Source organism: Lathamus discolor, chromosome 6, assembly GCF_037157495.1.
Source record: "Lathamus discolor isolate bLatDis1 chromosome 6, bLatDis1.hap1, whole genome shotgun sequence".
Classification (NCBI taxonomy): Eukaryota; Metazoa; Chordata; class Aves; order Psittaciformes; family Psittacidae; genus Lathamus; species Lathamus discolor.
Genome location: NC_088889.1, coordinates 31,909,232 through 31,929,012, shown reverse-complemented (window position 1 = coordinate 31,929,012; position 19,781 = coordinate 31,909,232). Strand labels below are relative to the sequence as shown.

Below are 19,781 nucleotides of genomic sequence, written 5' to 3'. Positions count from 1 at the left end.
CCACACAAAACAGTCATTTGTGGAGTTAAACAGTCAATTTCCAAGTGTATCTCTCAGTGTAAGGAGCATAACTGAAACTTCAATGGGGAAAGAACCTCCAAACCCCAAAATTTTATCTTCCTGCAAAAGCTAACAGCACTGTGGCTTTTTACAGTTAGGCTCCCACTGTTTACGGTTCTCCCATCGGTGGAGCATCAGAACACGATACAGCCAATATTTTGTAGACTGACAGCTCTGTGCAGTGAGAATCACCATTATTATCCTCATTTCATAGAGCAAAACCAAAGGAATTACAACCTCAAAGTAAAAGAAGTATTTAGATTCCTGGGGAATGTGAGATGCCCAAGGTGGTGGTGTAGAACACAGGACCTACGTCTACCAATCCTAAGGCTGGACTGTCTTACATTCCTTTTTGGCCTTTCTTCTTATGGTCACCATTACACCTAAATATTATGTATTATTAAATTATCTGCAATATATGTTTTACCTTGCCATGTTGACACCTCGAGGTAGCAAAGTACATAGCATTTTCTCTTCAAGTCTGATTTTCTTTTGAGGTGTAAGATATAAAAGTCTGAAAGTTAAATGCAAGTGAGACTTACTGAATCCTCTCGTCTTTCAGCACTCCCCTGCTCCTCTTCTCACCCCTGTTAGCACCAGCAGGTACCTGTGTTCCAGGATGTGCTCCACCTCTTGTCCACATGCCCAGGACTTGCACCTAGCCTGCTCGTGCAGTGGAAAAAGCAGATGAACTGAATTTCCACCAGAAGAAAGAAGCTCACTGTGCCTTCAGGGGCCCTTGGGGATCTGTTGATAGGTGCTGACAAACACTCCAGTTTTTCACATTATCAGAGACAAAATGTGAGACTGCATGCATGCAGGTGTCTTCATTTTCCAAATTTATTGTCAACTTCCATCTTGAAGGTAAAAAGAATAACTCTTCCCAAACCTCTCCAGAGAAAAGACTGAGTACAGTACTTGCTGTCCAAATAAAGTAGTCTTTGCCACTATCAACATAAAAATGCAGACAGGACATCACAATTTACAAGAGTGAACTATTCTAATTTAGCCTTCTCAAGGGAAACCAGCTACAGTTGCCCCTCTTCCGCCTACCCCTTCTCTCCCCTCCCTCTCCACCACCACCCCCCCACCCCCCCCCCCCAGCTGACTTACCTCAGCCTCAGCCCATGTTTCTATTAATAGCTAATACTTGGAAATATGAAGTCCCAAATCTGCTCTCCCCTTTCATAGAATCATAGATTCCTAGAATGGTTTGGGTTGGAAAGAACCTTAAGGTTGTCTAGTTACAAACCGCCATGGGCAGGGACGCCTCACACTAAACCATGTCACCCAAGGCTCTGTCCAACCTGGCCTTGAACACTGCCAGGGATGGAGCACTCACAATTTCTTCAAGTTTTTTCTTACAACTACTCAATGGACAACGGATTAAACAGCCTGTTTGGTCATTTCAAGGAATTCTCAAGCTTATTAGAGAAGAAAAAGATGTCTGTACAAATGTGTGCGTGTGTTCACAAACAAGCTGGTTCCCCACCTTTTTATGCAGGACTTCTCTTTTTATGTAGACAACTTCTTCTGGTCTGTCCACATTTTGTTCAAAATAAACTTTCTGACTCAGGGATGCAATTTCTTTGCTCTCTCAAATCACCATTCTCAACCAAGAATAAAGTGATCCACGTACTTTGGAAATTTCCTTGAAGTCTCACATTATGGTCAGATATCAAACGTCAGTACACTAAAATGTGAAAGTCACAATCTTAGATTGAGATGGATTTAGTGAAGTGCAAGGGCCACCATCTTCGATTGAAGGATCAATGCAGCAGCAGTGCCCAGATTTTCCATTTCCGCTCTGTAACAAATTGTAGAGTCACCGTCTCATGCTGGTTTTGGTGATACCTGGCCCTGTGAAGACAGCACCTTCCAATTCTTTCCCAACAGAGCTCCTCACAGGCAGTGCCAGCTACAGCCATAGCTGCTGGACCAACGTAGATCATGCATAGGCTGCTGGAAGCATCAGTCATAGATGAAAGTGTCCCATACACCGCTTTCCCACAGGAGAAGAGGCCGAGTTATCCCCATGTAAGCATCCTATTGCTTGCCCTCTTCTGGAGCAAGGGCTCATATCTTTGATTTAGCATCCACAGGCAGCAGATTTAAACTGTACTGATCATCAGAAGAGGAAGTGGAGGACCTTGCTCACACAAGAGAGCAGACAGCATGGCAAGGATCACGGCTGCATCTCCAGATGGTCAGGAACTGCTGAAAGCAGTAATCCAAGGTGGACCATCTAGTCTCACTGATGAGGGCTACCTCCGTTTTCAGCTTCAACAGCAATTGGGTCTGGATCACCCAGGTTTACTTTCCTTGCCTGGACAACAAAGAATCACTGACCATGCTACCACAAGGGCCTGCTTCTACCAGGCTGTTACTGGAAGTTCAGGAAGCTTACCCAGGAATGGGGTTACACCAGGCAGATGTATACTTGCCATAAAACAGAGGAGGGGCATTGCTTTATTCAGGCACTGCCCAGTCATGAGGCCCTCACATCTTCTGGAGCAATTCCTGTGGCTCTTGCACTCTTGTTTCAATCCCCACTGCAGCAGCAACAGCAGACAAAGATCACTGTTCTCACTGCACAGCGCTCTGTTTCCATGACAGCTGTAATTACACCCACAAGCATCTTCTACCTATGTTTCCTTGGAACTTAGGACAGAACAAATTCAATACAAGAAGACATAGTAATATGTTGCATTTAGTTTATTAAAGTGCGAGGGCAAATAAGACAAAAAGAGAGTGGTAAGGTTGCTATTTTCCCCCCTCAAAATGGACCCTGTATCTTTAAGAAAGGAAGCCAAACCCATCCCAGTCCAATTACATCCTATAGGTGGCACTCAGCAGATGGAATTTACAGGACTGCTTCTAAGCTAACTTGAAGATGTATATTTCATTTATTCAGGGAGAATGTTAGATATATTTAGAGCAAAATAATTTTATTATTACCACTGATCTGTGAGCAACTGAATCCTCAAGTCTATAACATGAGCTTAATAACCAGGACCAGAGGAGAAGCAATGAAACTGACCTTATCAGAACATGATGCATTAGTTTCAAGTTAATGTGATTATGTCCCCACCTATCTCACGCAGCACAAGCTTGTGAAGAGTTAAGAGCATGTCTAAATCTTTTCTACCATAAAGACTTTTTCCTGCCATATATTCTATTAAATAAAAATAGACGTGTTATGACAGGAGATAGCAGAAAAAAGTGGGACAAAGTTTCTACATACAGCAGCTTTAAAAAAACCCACAAAACAAACAAAACTGTGATTTGAAACAAAACCACAATATGTACAATAATAAAAACTGACAGAAAAAGAAAAGCAGTAAGAGTAAAAACCTGTTTTATCTGGTGTGGAATAATGGGGGAAATTAGAGACCACAACCCTCTTCTCCCCAGATCCTCAAAATAATATTAAAACATTAAGGAAACTTTAGGGCAGAATGCAGCTGTTACTTCCACGATGGAATGCAGTTGATATTCACAGAATCTAGCCTACGATAGTTCCCCAGGCAGCCCTGCGACCTTGCCATATGTGAAGATAAACTGAACAAAGAGTGGAGCAGAACGAAGACACCACAGCCAGGCTCTGTTATACTCCCTGCGGGAGCAGAAGACTCTATGTCCTGATAAGCCACAGAGCAGCTGATAGACAAGGATTGTAAAGCAAGAGAATTTCACACCAATCATTAATAAAATACGTATGACGAGAGCTATTCAAGCTCCACAGCCATATAGTCAAACTCCATAGGTATTTAGCAAAGAAACTGAAACTTGTGTTACTATGAAGGGGCATGAATAGACACAAAGGCCTCTTATTGTCAGGAGACCTGAGAAACGTAACTGATTTACGGTCAGAACTGACAGCTGGAGAGGCTTTGGCCTTGTGTAGGAAGACTAAATTAAAACAGGACTGAAGAAAACAGGACTGAAAAAAACAAGACTGACGAACTTCTAATCAGGAAAGACTATTCTTGATGTCTGCTACATCCCACCACCACCTAGACATTCACCCAAACACGGCTTCACAAGTCAGCAAAAGATGATTAGGTTGTCCTTTCCATGAACTATCCCCATTATAATTTCACTTTAATATGAAATGTCACACCTGCAGGTCCAGAGACCCCTGCCCAGGTCAGAAGACCCTTCCCTGAGCATGCAGAATTAGGCAAACAACAATGCAACCTTATGCAAATTAACTGCCCAATGGGTAAATAGTAGGAGTAATGGGTAAAACGGGGAGTTACTAACCTGATTTAAATCCCATAAATATGCATAATTAAAATACTTAAGAAAGACCGCACTGTAACTGTGGGGTTGGTCGACAGGCTGAACCTGTCTTCTACCCTCCACAGAGAGGCCTACTGGATAAGAGCTGTACTCTATGCACACTTAATGATTGATTTTAGCAGGCTTTATATATATGTTATTGTCACACTTGCTCTCACAGTTAGTGTACTCCCAACAGCAACCATTGAACCTTAATGTTCTGTCAATGGAAATCCTCAAACATTAAGATGTCATGAATTTATGTAATAAAAAAATCTCAGCTAAGATCTATTTTGTGTGAGTTTCCAGAAACTTAGAAAATGAACTTGGTGAGTGAATCTGTTACAGTGAATCCCTGAATAGGATAGCTGAATCACCCTTGGATATAGTATGCTGCCCAATGAAGCCCCTGCAGAGGGCTCCGACAGGCTAATCAGGCTCAAGGGTCTCACCTTTCCCAGAACATTAATACATGCTTCAAACATATGGGTAAGGGGGTAAAATTCCCCCCATACTAGGGTAAAATCCCCTCTTATTGGGGTAGAACCTACCCTTAACATGACATTGAGAATCCTGAAGGCTAGAAGGTAGCAACCTCCATGAATGTACAAATAAGTTCTGAGAGAAGGCACCAGAATCTGCAAAGGTCTGAAGGTCCTACCTATATTAAGCTCTGCATGGGATTTCATAAGAAGACAAACAGCACAAGGATATAAGGAGCAATCTTCACTTACTAGGAGCTCAACACTTCAAAAAACACCAGAAAAGGTGACTTAACATCAAAAGTAAATTTACTGTTCGCTTGTTTTCATTAGAGAGCTAATGCTAAAACCAACAGTACTATGACCGTCAGTAAAGAAATGGAGGTAGCCATCTTGTATCTAATAAAACCATAGGCAAAAAGAAAACGGCACATATACATAAAGCAAAGACAGCCAGAAAGGAACAGAGAATTAATACTGCTCACGTCAAAACATTAAGAACACAGAACAGTTCAAATTAATTTTAGCTTTGATTTCTCTTCCTTTGCTCTTTTGAGGTACACAGCTAACCGGTTTCTCAGGCAGCTTCTCTGGAGAAATACGTTAAATGCTTTACAACGGTTAAGATTCCTTTGCCAAATAGTTCAGGTATAAAATGAATGGAAACCAGGAGTGACTAAAAGTCTTTCTTGGCTAAAAAAAGTACTACTTACATTGCAAAATTTCTTTCTCTTCACTCCCCAGACCAGGAAAGAGCATTTTCCTTAACAACTCAGAAGAAATGAGGTGTGACAAGTGCACATAAAGATCACATTTACTAAAATTTCAGAATTATTCTGTATTATTTTCCATAACATGCACTGGACATTCTTTTCAAACGTACAAATGTAGCAAAATATTATTTATCAAGTAAAAATTACCTAAAATCCCAAACCTTTGCCTATCAAAATGCAGTACTATAACTTGAAACCAATAATTAAGTCAATTTTTCATTCTCCTGTTTGCATTAAGCTGGATATAAGCAGTGGAAAAAGAGACTTAAGATGGTCGTGTATGGTACGACTCAACAAACCTCTGCACCCCCTCATCTCACACCTCTATGCCCCTGCTACCACTCCTCTACGCAGGTCTTCTGGAAAAAGATAATCAGAAGCAGTGAAGAGGTGGACGCATGATTTCCTTGTAACCTGCTGAATCATGTACGTGAGAAAGCTCATTGTAGGGAAAAGTGAAAGACAGAAAGAAAGACAGAAATAAAGGCGTGCCAAGTTATCTTCTTGTTTTAAACTTGAAACCAGGAAGTGTTAAAAGATGTTAAAAGACGTAGACAAGGTTTTTCTTCACAATTTCTCATCGTTCCAACCTCAGTAGTACCATGCATATTGGAGTTCAAGTTGGCTGCATTTTCCACTTGAAATGGCAACGCAGAATGCCAACTCAGTTAAAGTTCCATTAGGCTTTGTTAGTTGCTTGAAAATGCAGTAATTTCTCTATTTCTTTCACATGCTGAAATGTTTTGGGCTTTCAGGTTTTTTTCCCCACTTTGAAAGGTGAGAAGGGCAGAGAAGAAGAGTGTAGAGAACAGTGTACTCTTCCTTACTGGTAGTCTGCTGTAAGCAACAACTGAGATAGGAAGGACTACAAAACAGTTGCCATTAAGTCCTGGATATCTTGAATCATAAGAGGCAGAACATTTGTACTATACATGCTTAACAAAGTAGTTTACATTTTACGAACTCAAATTACAAAAACTGTATGTGCAGGTATACATTTAAAACCAAAATTGAACAACTGAAAATAAACCAAACAAAAAAAAAAAACCCATCCCAAAACCCGAAACCCAAACAAAAACCAACCCATAGTTCTTTCCATTAGGAAGGACTGCAAAGGTAGCAGATCTATCAAGACTAAATCCAAAAGCTGCACAGCTCTACAGTTTATCCATCTCCTATTGGTAAGAAAGAATACAAAAGCTTTAATATATTAAATATTTGCTTGAACAAATGTCAGCTTAGATGTTAGATAATATAATAATGCATATTCTTATATGCAAGGAATCAGTTGAAAAAAATTCCCAGGTAAACTACAGATACTGGATTACTCTGGTGTGTGGAACGTGAGCAGTACTGCCTGCCAATTATTTGCTTGTGAGCCCAGTTGTCAGTAAGCCTCCATCCTAGGTGATTTAGATAAGTATTCTGCAGAACATTATACAGCATCTTCCGCCAGAAAGAAGGCCAGAAAACTCTTGGCACCATAAGAATGAACACAAAACTGAGATAGTTCATAGACAAATACTTGCAAAGACCATAAAACCATCCTAAACAGTGTAAGTTACTTTTGCACCACAAACGCACACAGTCTGGGGAAAAAGCCTTCTGTGTTCCCAAGACATTTCCATTAACAGCAATGGTAGTTCTGTGGCAGAAATACAAACACACTTAGCAGTGAATAATGATTTTTAAAAGTCTAGTAAGATAGAATGAAAATCTTTACTTATCAAAAGTAAAAAATATTTCACATTCCTCCGTGAATATAAGCACTATTATATATGGTAGGTTTCTTGAGACAAATACTTTGCCACTGTTTTCCCCAATACGGAACTGCTACCTACCTCTGGGTACATTTTGCCACCAACCCAGTTAAGTAGTAAAAGAAAGGATCTCTCAAAAATCAACCTTGCTCCATCCACAGAGCTAAAGGTAGTGTTCCCGGAACATTTCCTTCTGGGCACTCTTTATCCACACAAAGGAGAAAAAAACCCAAACCACCCTCTGCCATATTTTACAGCAAGCAAATGAATAATCTGAGGAAAGAAAAAAAAAGCAGCAACTTTTATAGACTACACTCACTGTATGTAGTAAATCATCATTTTCAAGGCACCAGATGCGCAATAAAGGAGACAGGTTAAAGGAAACAAAAAAACATTTGGTTACTTATTACCCAGTGAATATTACAAAAGCTGTGCAATTTGCAAGAGGTATTTATTAAGTAGAACGGTTACTTCAGGATGTAGTATCCACCACCTACCTTGTAGAAGGGCTCCATTTCTCTTGAAAAAGGTGCTTCCTGGCCAAATGGGCGGACCTGATGTGCTGAAGGTAAGAAGAAATAAGTGTCAAGAAAACCGCACTTACATTAAACAATTATAGGTTTGACTGAATTCTGTTCTGTTTTTAAAGCTAATGTAACATCATGGCATTTTTGCCTTCAAGCAAGATTCTAAAATTTCATGTTAAAAATAGGTTAATTCAATTCAAGATTTACATTCTCTTTGCAAGGAAGAACCTCCTTAGCAAAGCACACACCCACGCTCTCTTAGAGGAGGAGAGAAAAAAGCAGTTTGGAATAAACAAAAAAACCCCTAATACACAAAACCAAGTCAATGTCAAAAACATTTCCTGAATTCTCAGTTCAGCAAAATAGACGTCTTTTCCCAAAGCCATCTGCTAAAAACCCAAATCTCTCGGTCTTCTACTCAGCCATAACAACACACTGCCCCAGCTAACACACCAAACCGGAAAAGCCCTGGCCGGACACCAGGTGGTTTCCATGCTTCCACCAGAGCACTCTGCCCTGCACTCAGGGGCATCTCTCTTCTGCTTTGCCTCCTGCTCACACAGGGGCTGCCCGAACGCAACGGCCTCTGAGAGGTCTCTTCTGTGACAAGCGCAGCTGAAGGTGAAGAACAGACTCAAACGTGGGAAAGGGAAGCGGAGAGAACATCAGTATGAACCTCTAAACCTTGTTTCCTTTGTTGCCTCAGAGCAGCCCCACGGCGCTGTGAGCAGCAGGACTGTGGATCCTCCACTCCAATAACCTCTGCAGTGTCAGGGAGTCAGAGAAGACAGGAGGCTGTGAGGAGCTGCCTCATGGCTGCCCGCACCCCTCCTCTCCTGTAAGGGCACGGGAGCACGGCTGCACCCTTACCACCACACCACAACAGCTCTCCTGCCACAGCCCTGTCTTGTCAGCAGAAGGACCAAACTCCCTGCACGCAGAAGGAAACCCCACTCTTTTCTTAACAGCGACTGTTGGCCAGGCATGCCTGTCTCTCCACCACAGCACAGCTCGCCCTCCCAAGGGCATTCCACAGGCAGTGCTGCCCTGAGCAAGAGCACAGACACCACTGCTCCTACCGGGTCGGAGTCCTCGATGCGAGAGGCAGTACCCGTAGGAGTTCACTGATCACATCACAGGACTCAAGCACAGCAAGTATTTTAAAGAGCACAGCACCTAGGGGAAATAACTGAAAACACGGAAAGATTTGTTGCAGTGTTGTCAAGGCAAGCGGAAGAGACAGACTGCCAGGGGGTCCTGCCTGTGGTTATGAAACAGGTTTTAAAATCCTCTATATCTTGAAGATGTATTCTTCAGGTATTTTAATATACTGAACTTTTACTGAAATTTCTATCATGAAACTATGTTATCAATATATAAATAATTGTCCTATGCCCAAATTCAAGCACAAATTATAAGTAAGGGACTAAATATCCTTTGATAAGATTGCTGTAATGCACCCTGCCTTTTTAAGGTAATCCACCTTCCTCTTGGGATGGAAACTCCGAGGCAAGCCCCACACGCCATTTCTGTTCAAAGTTACTTTTGTCTCCTCTTGAGTTGACCACCACTATACAAAATGCAATGAAATGTAAAACAGATGTTGTCTATTACATTGACAGCATTAGCAAAGTTCTGATAAAATGCTATATATAAAAACCACACTGCTTTCACAATTATTCTGCACAGACTGTCATGCTAATGTATGAAAACTTCACTGTGCTAAAACACAGACTGTAAAAGGATCCAAAGCAATTACGTGAGTAATAAAAGCCTTCAATACTCCTGAACAAAAAGGGGAGTTGAGAGACAGCGAGCGCGCAAAATGACCAAGAAGTAGTTAAGTAGGTCTGCATTCTGGAGTGCTGGAGTGCACTGGGGCATGCACTCATCTGAACATGCACGCTCACTTCATGGGGCTTAATGTAACCAATTGTTTGCATTCCTTATAGTAAGCACCAGCTCTTCAAGTGTAGCTCCTCAACTCACATGAAGGTCAAGAGCTGTTGAGGGCATTCACACTCCTGTAGGACAGGCTCAAGGTTTTATAGAGCACTGGAGTCCAGGATAATCTCTGGGACAGGACACATCAAGCTACAAGTGAAAAGCCATAGAATAATCTTCATACTGTACAAATATGCCACAGAAAGCACAGTATGGCAACTATATGCTTTTCGAAAGCCCAAGGAAAAAAATGGTAACATTCTGAAATTAAGACATACCAAAAAAAAACCCACTCCCAGGCTTCTGTATGCCTGTATGTGGGTGGAAGAGGGTTAAAGAAAGGGGAGAGAAAAGCCTATATCTTTGAACAGACAAAACGTCTCCACTGGAGAAACAAAGCCATAATGATTTATCTTATTTTCCAACTTCAAAAAAGGCCCAAGGCTCTCATAAAAACTCCATCTGATTCAGCACAAACCCACATGAACTGGGAAAATTAACTGTGCCTTCCCAGGGAAGGAAGCTGAAGAATTCAAGCATGTAAATAGTGTACCGCAGTGACTGGTCAAGCCCTTCAAACAACAAACTTCTGTGTTTGCAGAACTCCAGGGCTTTGAAGAAGTTTAGCTATGCCTGATCTGTGTTGGATGAATTCTCTTTCTGCTAGCAAACTTTTGCACAAGAAGTCTCAGAACATATTAATTATTAAAACATGTTTCAAGTTGAGAAATGATAGAGTTACACTATCTCTCAAAGTGCTCAAAAGCTGCTTCCTTCCTGTTCCAGATTAAGAAACCATTTGAAGAAGTTCATTCTTCTAAAGATCCTTCACAATAAAAAAACACTGGTCCATCCCAGGCTTTTTTTCAAACAAATTGTTTCTTCAGTGTAGTCTGTCAGCTACTCGGAAGAGTGGCTGGCTCTCCTACAGAAGTAGCAGCGTATTCCATATTTAGGCAAAATAAAAATGCAAATCTGGTTTCAGAATTTTCTTTTGTAATCAGTACATGCCATAAGATTAGTATTTATACGATCAGCATTATAGATGGCAGCGTTTTCCCCAAAACCTATCAACTAAACACACTGACTAAAGTAACATTTAATGACTAAATCCCCCCATGCCCAGTGGAAAAAAAGCAGTAACTAGCTTGAACTCTTACATCAGTGCGAAGTGACATATGGCCTAATGCATTTTTGTTATGCTCAGGTTTGGACTGACTTAACTCCTAGCAGCAGTTGAGCACAGAGCACTTGGTGGGGGTCGGGCATGAGGTGGACCTGGATCGATCATGAAGAGCTGAGATTTCAAACAAATATCTTGGAAGAACATGAATCAGTATAGTTTATCGATGAGATGCGAAACACCAACAGCTACCTGACAAGGACCATTACTTTGATTTGCAGAAAATACTGTCATTTCAAGCATACCCTCGGCCAAAGGGATATCCAGGCTGCAAAAGTATTCAGTAGCAAATGCATAAAACAGGATCTGGGGGTGTCCATGTTTGTGTCCAGTCCATCCAGTGCAAGATGCACCTCCTTCTGAAGCACAGTCACTGTCACTGCGGTATCTGTGCATCATCGCAAGGAGCAAATGAAGTATTCACATGCTTGCTGAAAACCACTAACAGTGTTTAAACCCATGAGCGTTTGCTCATGTGAAATGACATACCTGGAACGAGGAGCTACCCCTGATCAAACCCAGCCTTTCCTGGGGATTAGCTATCAATTTGTAAGGACAAGTGGGTCTCAATTTCTGCTCACGGCAAGTGACGAACTGTTTGTCCTCTGATGACACAACCAGTAGGAAAATTCATTGTGCCACAGGGCCCTGGGCATGGGAAGCTGCCTGACGGGGAGCTAACAGGGATCTTCCTGAGAGAAGGCTTCTCCACAGGAAAATATTGCTTTGCTGAAATATAAAATACTCCATGGGAATGTGTTGATTTGGACACCATTTGTGCTGGAAAACAAGCCGACGGGAAGGCTGGCTGGCCAGCCAGCGAGGGTTCATGGCAGCCAGCCAGCCCAACCAGGAGCTCCCAGGGCATACAGAACCAGTAACGTGCGAGCTCCCCCAGTTACGCATTTCCATCAAAATGTATGTCACACATTTACACAGATCTTTAAAAAGTGCATGGGCTTCAAGAGACTTAAAAAAGGAAATAAAAATCCTTTGTCTTCTGGAATCCACATTAGAGCAAGGAGACTGCAGTTCTTAAAGCCAAGCACTAAAATAAAGACAGGGTAGGAATTCTCTCTCACAGTTACAGTATTTCACAACTACGCCAAAAACTCTCATAGGCCTCTCTGTCAGAGAGGCCTGATTAATAGATTTAAAAAACCCAAACAACTAAAAATTCAAAACAAATTCAATTGTTTGGGACTACATGCCACAATCAAGGGATGATGAAAACACAGAGGGCAGGCAATAAACATAGGCAAATGACTGTGTTATCAAGTATGTCCAGAGGGCAATGGTAAAGCGGGGTGGGGAAATAAAACAAAAAGGGTGGGGAAATAAAAACCCCTCTTACCCCCCAGTTCTCCTCTGAAGCTGAAAGCTATTAGCCCAAAGAAGGACAGCTCAGCAGGGAGGCAGGGAAGGTGTTCTACATTCACCTAGGCCCACCAAGGCCAAGTGACTTGGGCTCAGCTGCTTGGCCGTAACTGGTGTCACAGCACACTGTCGCCCTCAGGAAAGCTTGGAGTACAGGCCAGGACACCTTAGTAAGGGGCAGAAAGACGACTGGTGCTAGCTGTAAGCTAACAAGCTGATGCACGCAATATACACAACGCAGTAAGCAAATAGGTTGCAGTGATACAGAGGATCCCCTCTCCAGACCTTACTACTGGCAAAAATGATGAGCACAAGCGAAGACTGTTGACTGAAGCGCCTCTACAGCCAGCTCAGCATCCACGGATTTTGCAAAAAGGTGTGGGAGGAAGAAATACAACTCTCCCCTTCCAAAAAGTGCGGCAAGTTCCTAGTTATGCAGAATGAGTAGATGGGACAGCACCACTTTTTGCCCTGGGATAAGCGGCAGTGGCCAGGACAGCAATACAGCTGAAAATTCCTGGGAGAAGAAGCTGCAGCTGCCAGGTGAAGGAACGAAGACATCAATGTACCCATCCTGTAAGTACTCCATTACCAACCATCCACATCTGACAAACAGTGAACTGACAGAAATGTCAAGGACACCAAGCCTAGAAACAACAAACCATTTTGTTACAGGGTAGCCAATGGAGCATCTTGGCAGGCATAGAAACCCACCCCCAAAAGTTTCTGAAAAGCACATAAATCACAATTATTCTTATGTTCAACTGGTTGAGATAACAATAGCTGTAGGTGCCTTTTTCCGGCTTGTGCCCATGAAAGCCTCTATCTAGTGGCAGAAGGGAATGATACTCTTGACAAGTACTTTGAGCTCCCAACAAAAGCTCGACACAGATTGCTACTATAACGTATTTAAATGGATGTCCGCCTAAGCCGGAAGAGCATAAGTTTTAGCATTCCTTGAGAAGTTATTTTAGGATTAGGTGGTAACTGAGAAAAAAAAAAGAAAAAAGCTACAGAAGTATACTTCTGCGGGAATACAGCATCCCTTGATGCTGGAAGATGAATAGTACTTCCTTACAGCAGCTACCTTCTGTAAGGCATGAGAAATATTCATGACTACCGCAATGAGCATCCTCCTTGCCTCCCACACTGCACAAATGTGGTCTGTGGAGCAGCTGTCGGATGGCATGGGAGGAGATCACTCAGTCCAAACCACACTGCCACGAGCTTGCAGAGTGAACATGGGACAGACAGCATCTCATTCTGGTTGAAGGCTCCTCTAACACTTGACAGCTCTCCACTGTTTGCACCGGAGAGCTCAGATCCTTCTGCTGCCCTATGAGTTCTGTTTTCTACATTCAACTTTAATGCCATTACTGGATGGGGGCTAACAAGACCACTGCACTGCAAAGAGGGGCTCATGCTCTACACAGGGAACATAACCATAGTTGTATTAAAGAATTTATCACTCCCATTATAATTTTGAGCAGTACAGAAGCATTCAGGTAACACTGCACCTCTAACACATGCGTTCTGTTAACAAGGAAAAGAAAATGTATAATCCCTGCCAGCAGCTTGCTGGCAGTTAATATCACAATTAGCAATCACCTAGCAACAGGCAAGCAAGCTTCCTCTGCAATCAAAGGCAAAAAGCCTCCACTAACCTGGGCTAATGACAATATATTAAAAAATATCTGGAAGGTGCATGCTAAGGTATTCCTTGATTTTAATGAAAACTGATTATGTTAGAGATTTTAAATATATAAACCCATTATCCCATCTTTTCAAATTTTCCATAACTGACAAAACATTATTCTTGAAGAGATTTATGAATTCATAATACTAATTTTTAATTTATGAAGGCTGATCTAATATTCTGGTAATGCTTCTCTTTCCTTGGCAATTCCCCCTTTTATTGTCTCTCGGTATCTCTCCCTTACTGCAGCATGCGGGATTGAGACTTTAAGCTCCTAGATGGAGTCTTTCCTGGTTTCTCTAGGGTGCCCAACACATTTTCGAGTGAACAATAAAGTTTTGATCTCTTGTGCACTCTAAATGAGTTTTCTATATGACATGGCTGCCAGAGGGATTACATCTAAATTTTCATTAAAGACAAAAGGAAAAGTTGCTCAGGAAAACTATTCATGAGCAAAATGTCTGAATACAAAACTTGACATTACTTTTTGAAGGATGAAGTGGAAAGTTGGCTAAATCTCTTTGTTCTCCAGCTAGCCAAAGCCACTCTCCTGACACTGTCACCACTTAAAATAAGTAATTAAGCAAGAAAACAGAGGGAGAGAAAGGGGAAAACAAAAAAAGTATTAAAAGGCTGCTCAAATTTCTAGAATTAGGGATTAAAAGAGTAATTCTTAATTCCAGGAAAAACATTGTCATGTGACTTGCAGACCATCAATGACTCCGCTGTGCTGCTCAAAAGACCCCTCTCACTGCTGACGTGATGCATGAAGCTTTCCTGTCCCCTTGGTGAGACACTTCAGCCAGACTTTTGGTCTTTGCCAAGAGCTGAATATGTATTTATGCACAGTAATGGTGGATTTGTTCTTTAAACAAATAAAAACATCGTAATTTCCACAGAGTTGTTGTTTTAAAAGAGATGGCTATCTGAAGGTCAGCCATAGTGCAAAAACCAGGTTTCTTACTGATCTGTGTTTCAATATTACAGTTATTCACACAATTATTGAGAACACATTACAATTCCAGGCTGAATACTGAAACAGGAAAAAGTCCAGACATATTTGGAAATGCATGGTGAGACAACTGTCTTGTGCTACTTCTAATTAAGAAAAAAGATTTGTCTCCATTGGGAACTGGGAGATGCCTGCTATCAGACTCCAGTTCCCATTCTGTCTCTACCACTGAATCACATGGTGATTCCAGGCAAGTCACTTCATCCTTTCGGTCTCAGTTTCATTTTTCTTCTTTTGTGTTAAAACCAGACATAAATTCTTACTGACACAGTCTACATATCTCTGGGAGGAATAAAAAACTGTTAAGTGACAACACAACAAGTGAGGGAATAGTCTTTTGAAGTGCATGTAGTTAAAGAAGGAACAACAGAGCTCTCTCTTAGAGCATAGGTTTACACTTGTTCCTGCTTTCCTTATCCTGAAGTAAAGAAAACCACTGTAGGTTACTTCACATGCTGTAGTGCACCTGTGTTTCTCCTTATTTCATAACTGCTATTAAATTGTTCCTAGACTACCTATCACTGGACGAAAAAGCGGTGGTCATCAGGCTGAGGAAACTTCAGAGTTACCTAAACTTGCTCATGTGCTACGGAGCATGCCTGTGCCAGCTCATGCAGGCACTGCAGGTCAGCTCCCTGAAGCCCAGATGAATAGAAGATCCTATTTCTTGACAGCCACTGACTTCTGAGACCACAGAGGACTGTGCTCTCTTTTGGGCCATAGCAGCATCAAATGATGACCTGACCAATGGGGAGCAGTTTGATTCTCTTGTATTCCACAAAATTAGGAATGGAGCACTCCAGTTTTTTTTATTATAGCCTTCATTTTGCTCCAAAACAAGAGACAGGGAAGAGGTTCCTTCCTATTCTTGTTTTACATAATTAGAACTGCACTGGAAGGGAAAAAACGATCTTTAATTTCAGATTCCAGAAAATAAATGAGTCCTAGCAATTGCCTATATCTAGGCTCACCTTCATTTACAACCTGATATAAATCATAGCTAATGCTACAGCACACACAAGGCTCTAGAGAACTTCCATGCTGACCACCTGAGTAGCTGAACCACAGTGAAGCTGCAGTGTTGCCACCCAGGCATAATTATGTAAAGCTCTACTAAAAGCAGCATTTCCCCCAAACTGAAACTGATTCAATTTTTAAAAAGCCCAAGGTCATCCAATTGACTTCTGTTATTCTAGTCCTGAGCTCTCCGTTTATTCTTTCTGCAGCACTTCAAACAGCTTTCCTGGTAGACCTAGCTGGATTTCATACATACTTTCTACATCAGGTTTTCACTCAGATTTCTAACCATGGCTTAACCATGGCCTGTCAGTCAACTGGACTTGAGATTAGTGATATGCGCATCTCTGCTAGAACGGCTTGTCACCCATTAGTGAGAATATGCCACTTGTTAATTTTAAATACACCGCTGTACCTCGAACATTCACAATGCTATAAATGTGCATGCACAAAAGGGCAAATCTGATCTCCAACGAAACAGAAACAGATGGGAAGAAGGAAGAGGAGGCCTTTAAGCGTGTGTCCCACTCCACAAATGCTTCACACTGTCTGCTGAAATTCTTGTTTATCCAGTACGGTGCGATTCCCCATTTCACTGATTTAAGTACTACGGAAATTCAAAACTAAGCATGACCTGCAGGCTGCTGGCAGTATGAACTTCCTCTCCACCACTTACTCAAAGCCAAGGAGCTTACCAGCTGAAATTTTCCAGATTTGGTCTTTCTCATTAATCTTGAATGAATGTGGTTCAGATGATTCAGAACTAATCTGGCTTCTGGAATTACAGCAGCAGAGGACAATCAAATGTTTAACCTTTCCCCTGGAACATTTAACCTCTCCCAGATGCTGAAGGTGTTTTTCCCTGAGAAGTTTAATGCGCTTATAGGCTCCACAGCACTGCTGCAGAGTAGTGTGCAGAGACTTCCAGTCACAGACATACACTAAAGTGTTTGATGCATATGTCAGAAAGTTACATAAAAGCAGAACACGACAATAAATAATAATAAAACAGAAGTAAAATGCTATTTCAAAAGCCCAAATTACACTTTTTTTAATCTCAATTCTAGCTCTTCATGCATATCTACTACAAGTCCTGCATTCAATGATTACGCTCTTGTGCCCCAGACGACCAGTGCCTGAGGATCATACTGCACAGCGTGCAAGGTGCTCACAAGATGAATGACAGGCAGTCTGTGGGTGTTCTATCACCAACACGAAAAGTTCAATACATAAGTATCAAGTTATCCCCAGAGATACAATTTTAGAAATAACCTGCTAATGCATAAAAAATTTAGCATAAAAACTTGTCAGTTTTCACTCATTCACATTTCTGTGATTACTCAGTTTGAAGCACTCAAGAGCTGTATTTTAGGAATGGGGAAGGTACAGACCAACACACACATGAAACCGCGGCATCTAACACTTGGCTGTTTCACTTCACAGTCTGGGTCTGAAGATGTAACAAAAGAGGTAAGAGAATGTAGCATTTTTTTGCATTCAGATGCATTGTAGAGATATCATCTAGCTCAATCCTCCCACCCACAGAGCTATAGAAATACCATTTCCATTCCCATAAGGGAAAACATACATGCAGAGATAACAACTTACCTCCAAAAGAGTCAGTAAATGGTGGCAGACCAGGACCAACCCCTTGATGCCCCACCTCTCAGTTCCAGGCCCCTGACAGCCCACACCTCATCAATGACTCACATTAGCTGCACCTACAACAACCATACAGTGTTTCTCCTAAAGAGATCCCAAATGCCTCAGGTTGGATGCAGAGAAAGTGAAAAACAGAATACGGCTCAAAGTGAATGGCACGAGTTTGACTGAATTCTACCTTATCAGTCTCATCCAGTCAGGAGAAGATGGGAATTTTTTGTTTATTCCAGAGAAGTCTTCAACTCAACAAAGCCTCAAATTCAAACGGTGCAGCAAATGAGACCTCACAGATATTTATGCTGCAGGAGTCTCTTCCCTCTTTACAGCCAAAATGAAGATGCCCCCCTGAACTATCGCTGGGAACTCTATGTGATCTGTACTCATCCGGGCTTCATAAGAAAAGCACACCTAGTTACTTTTACAGTAGCAATAACTACAGCACCCAACCCCGAGTATATTCTACTTAATGTTTTCAAAACAGAGCTATGAAATAATGAATTTCACACATTCTGCAAATCTAACTGTAAAGAAATGCTCAGAGGACTTCATTGTGACTCATTTTTTAAATTATCTTTAGCCACTTTTATCAGAAAAATAAACCTCCTACCTGCAACAGGAAATAAAATCCAGCGTGCATCTTCAGCCCTAATCCTTACCTCTCTGAACAGCTGTTCAGCCTGTTGAGAATACTAATATTGTACTTAATAATATTCTAATCATTCTCTAAAGTTACAGTAATACCTGCATGAATGAAGGAGCTCAGTAAGGAAAAGAAAAGCTGACCTTCACATAATTTACAGTGAGAAGTCACCCTTCTACCTTTAAGCCAGCAATTCCTTACAAGACTGATGAAGTTTTTGTCTCTACCAAGGAGACTACTCTTCCAGAAACTGTCTTACAGCACTGTTATTTCATCAGATACCAGCTTCCCTGGTCGAAATTTCCTTCTATTTGCTGCTTCTCCTCAGCTGTTTGTGCAGAAATTAGATGCGACTCAGTAAGACAGGGCTTAAACACTCTGCTTTTCACTTTGGGATTCACGGCAGAAAGCAGAGGTGTAGAAATAAAGGCTGCATGAAGAAAGGTGAAGGTGGGCAGGCAATTGCTTTTGCAATGAGATACTGGCTTCTGTATCTCTGCTTTATCTGCTGTAACTTTGCGTGGAGAAGGTTGGAAAAAATTGTTATGAATATGAATAGCCACAAAAAGTTGCAAGTATCTACATTTACTGTTTCCGCATGGTACATTTGAACAGCAGTTTGGTAACAACCTTGTGCCAAAACACAGAAGTCTAGAGAGAGTGTCTAGGCCATTCACTCTCTCTTGGTAAAACTAAAGAAAGTTAAAGAATAAAACCAAATAGGACAATGCAGCAGTCCTCTGTGCCCCTCATTGAGCGACTCTAGTTTAACAACCAGTGGGACTGCAAGCTCTCTCCTTGACAAACTAAGATGTTCTGGGAGGTCTATCTGCTGGTTGGCAACCCCAAGAATGGAAATTATTCACTAAAAGCACAATCTTTATGGGCACCAAAAGGAGCTGCTTAGGATGTGCATGTTTATCTGTCAGATCCTGTGTAATCCACCTTCCAGCTGAATCAGTATCTGCCACGCGGCTGCAAAAACTCCTCATTAGTATTAACTAGCAAAAATATGTTCATGAGTGTATACACACTCTCACTCTCTCTCTGTAATTAATCCCTGGAGTAAAGCTGTTCCTTGGATCACCTCAAATACAGAAAATCAATGAGTTAGATTACAGGAAACAATTAATTATGGTTCACTGGTGTTTAGAGACACCAACACCCTGACAATCCCAGATAGCATATGAGCCCTCTAAGGCAGCGAATCACAGAAAGTAACAAACTATACTTTCAAATACGAGATGACCTCAAAGCTTGCTCATTCTAGTGAAATGACACTAATCAGTCATCAAATGAACAGGACATAACCTTCTAAACATTAAAGAGGAAATTAATTTAGAGTGCATCTGCTTACTACAACC

The 19,781-nt window shown here is 41.5% G+C and overlaps 1 protein-coding gene across 5 annotated transcripts in view; it reads right to left on the bottom strand.

Annotated features, from left to right (window-relative positions):
* FOXN3 (forkhead box N3) overlaps positions 1-19,781 on the bottom strand; it is a 207,239-nt gene that overhangs the window by 63,879 nt on the left and 123,579 nt on the right. For all 5 annotated transcript variants that reach the window (XM_065685864.1, XM_065685866.1, XM_065685863.1 and 2 more), the window contains one exon: positions 7,857-7,921. In XM_065685864.1, coding sequence (XP_065541936.1) covers positions 7,857-7,921 — 65 coding nt within the window. The remainder of the gene's footprint in view (positions 1-7,856; positions 7,922-19,781) is intronic.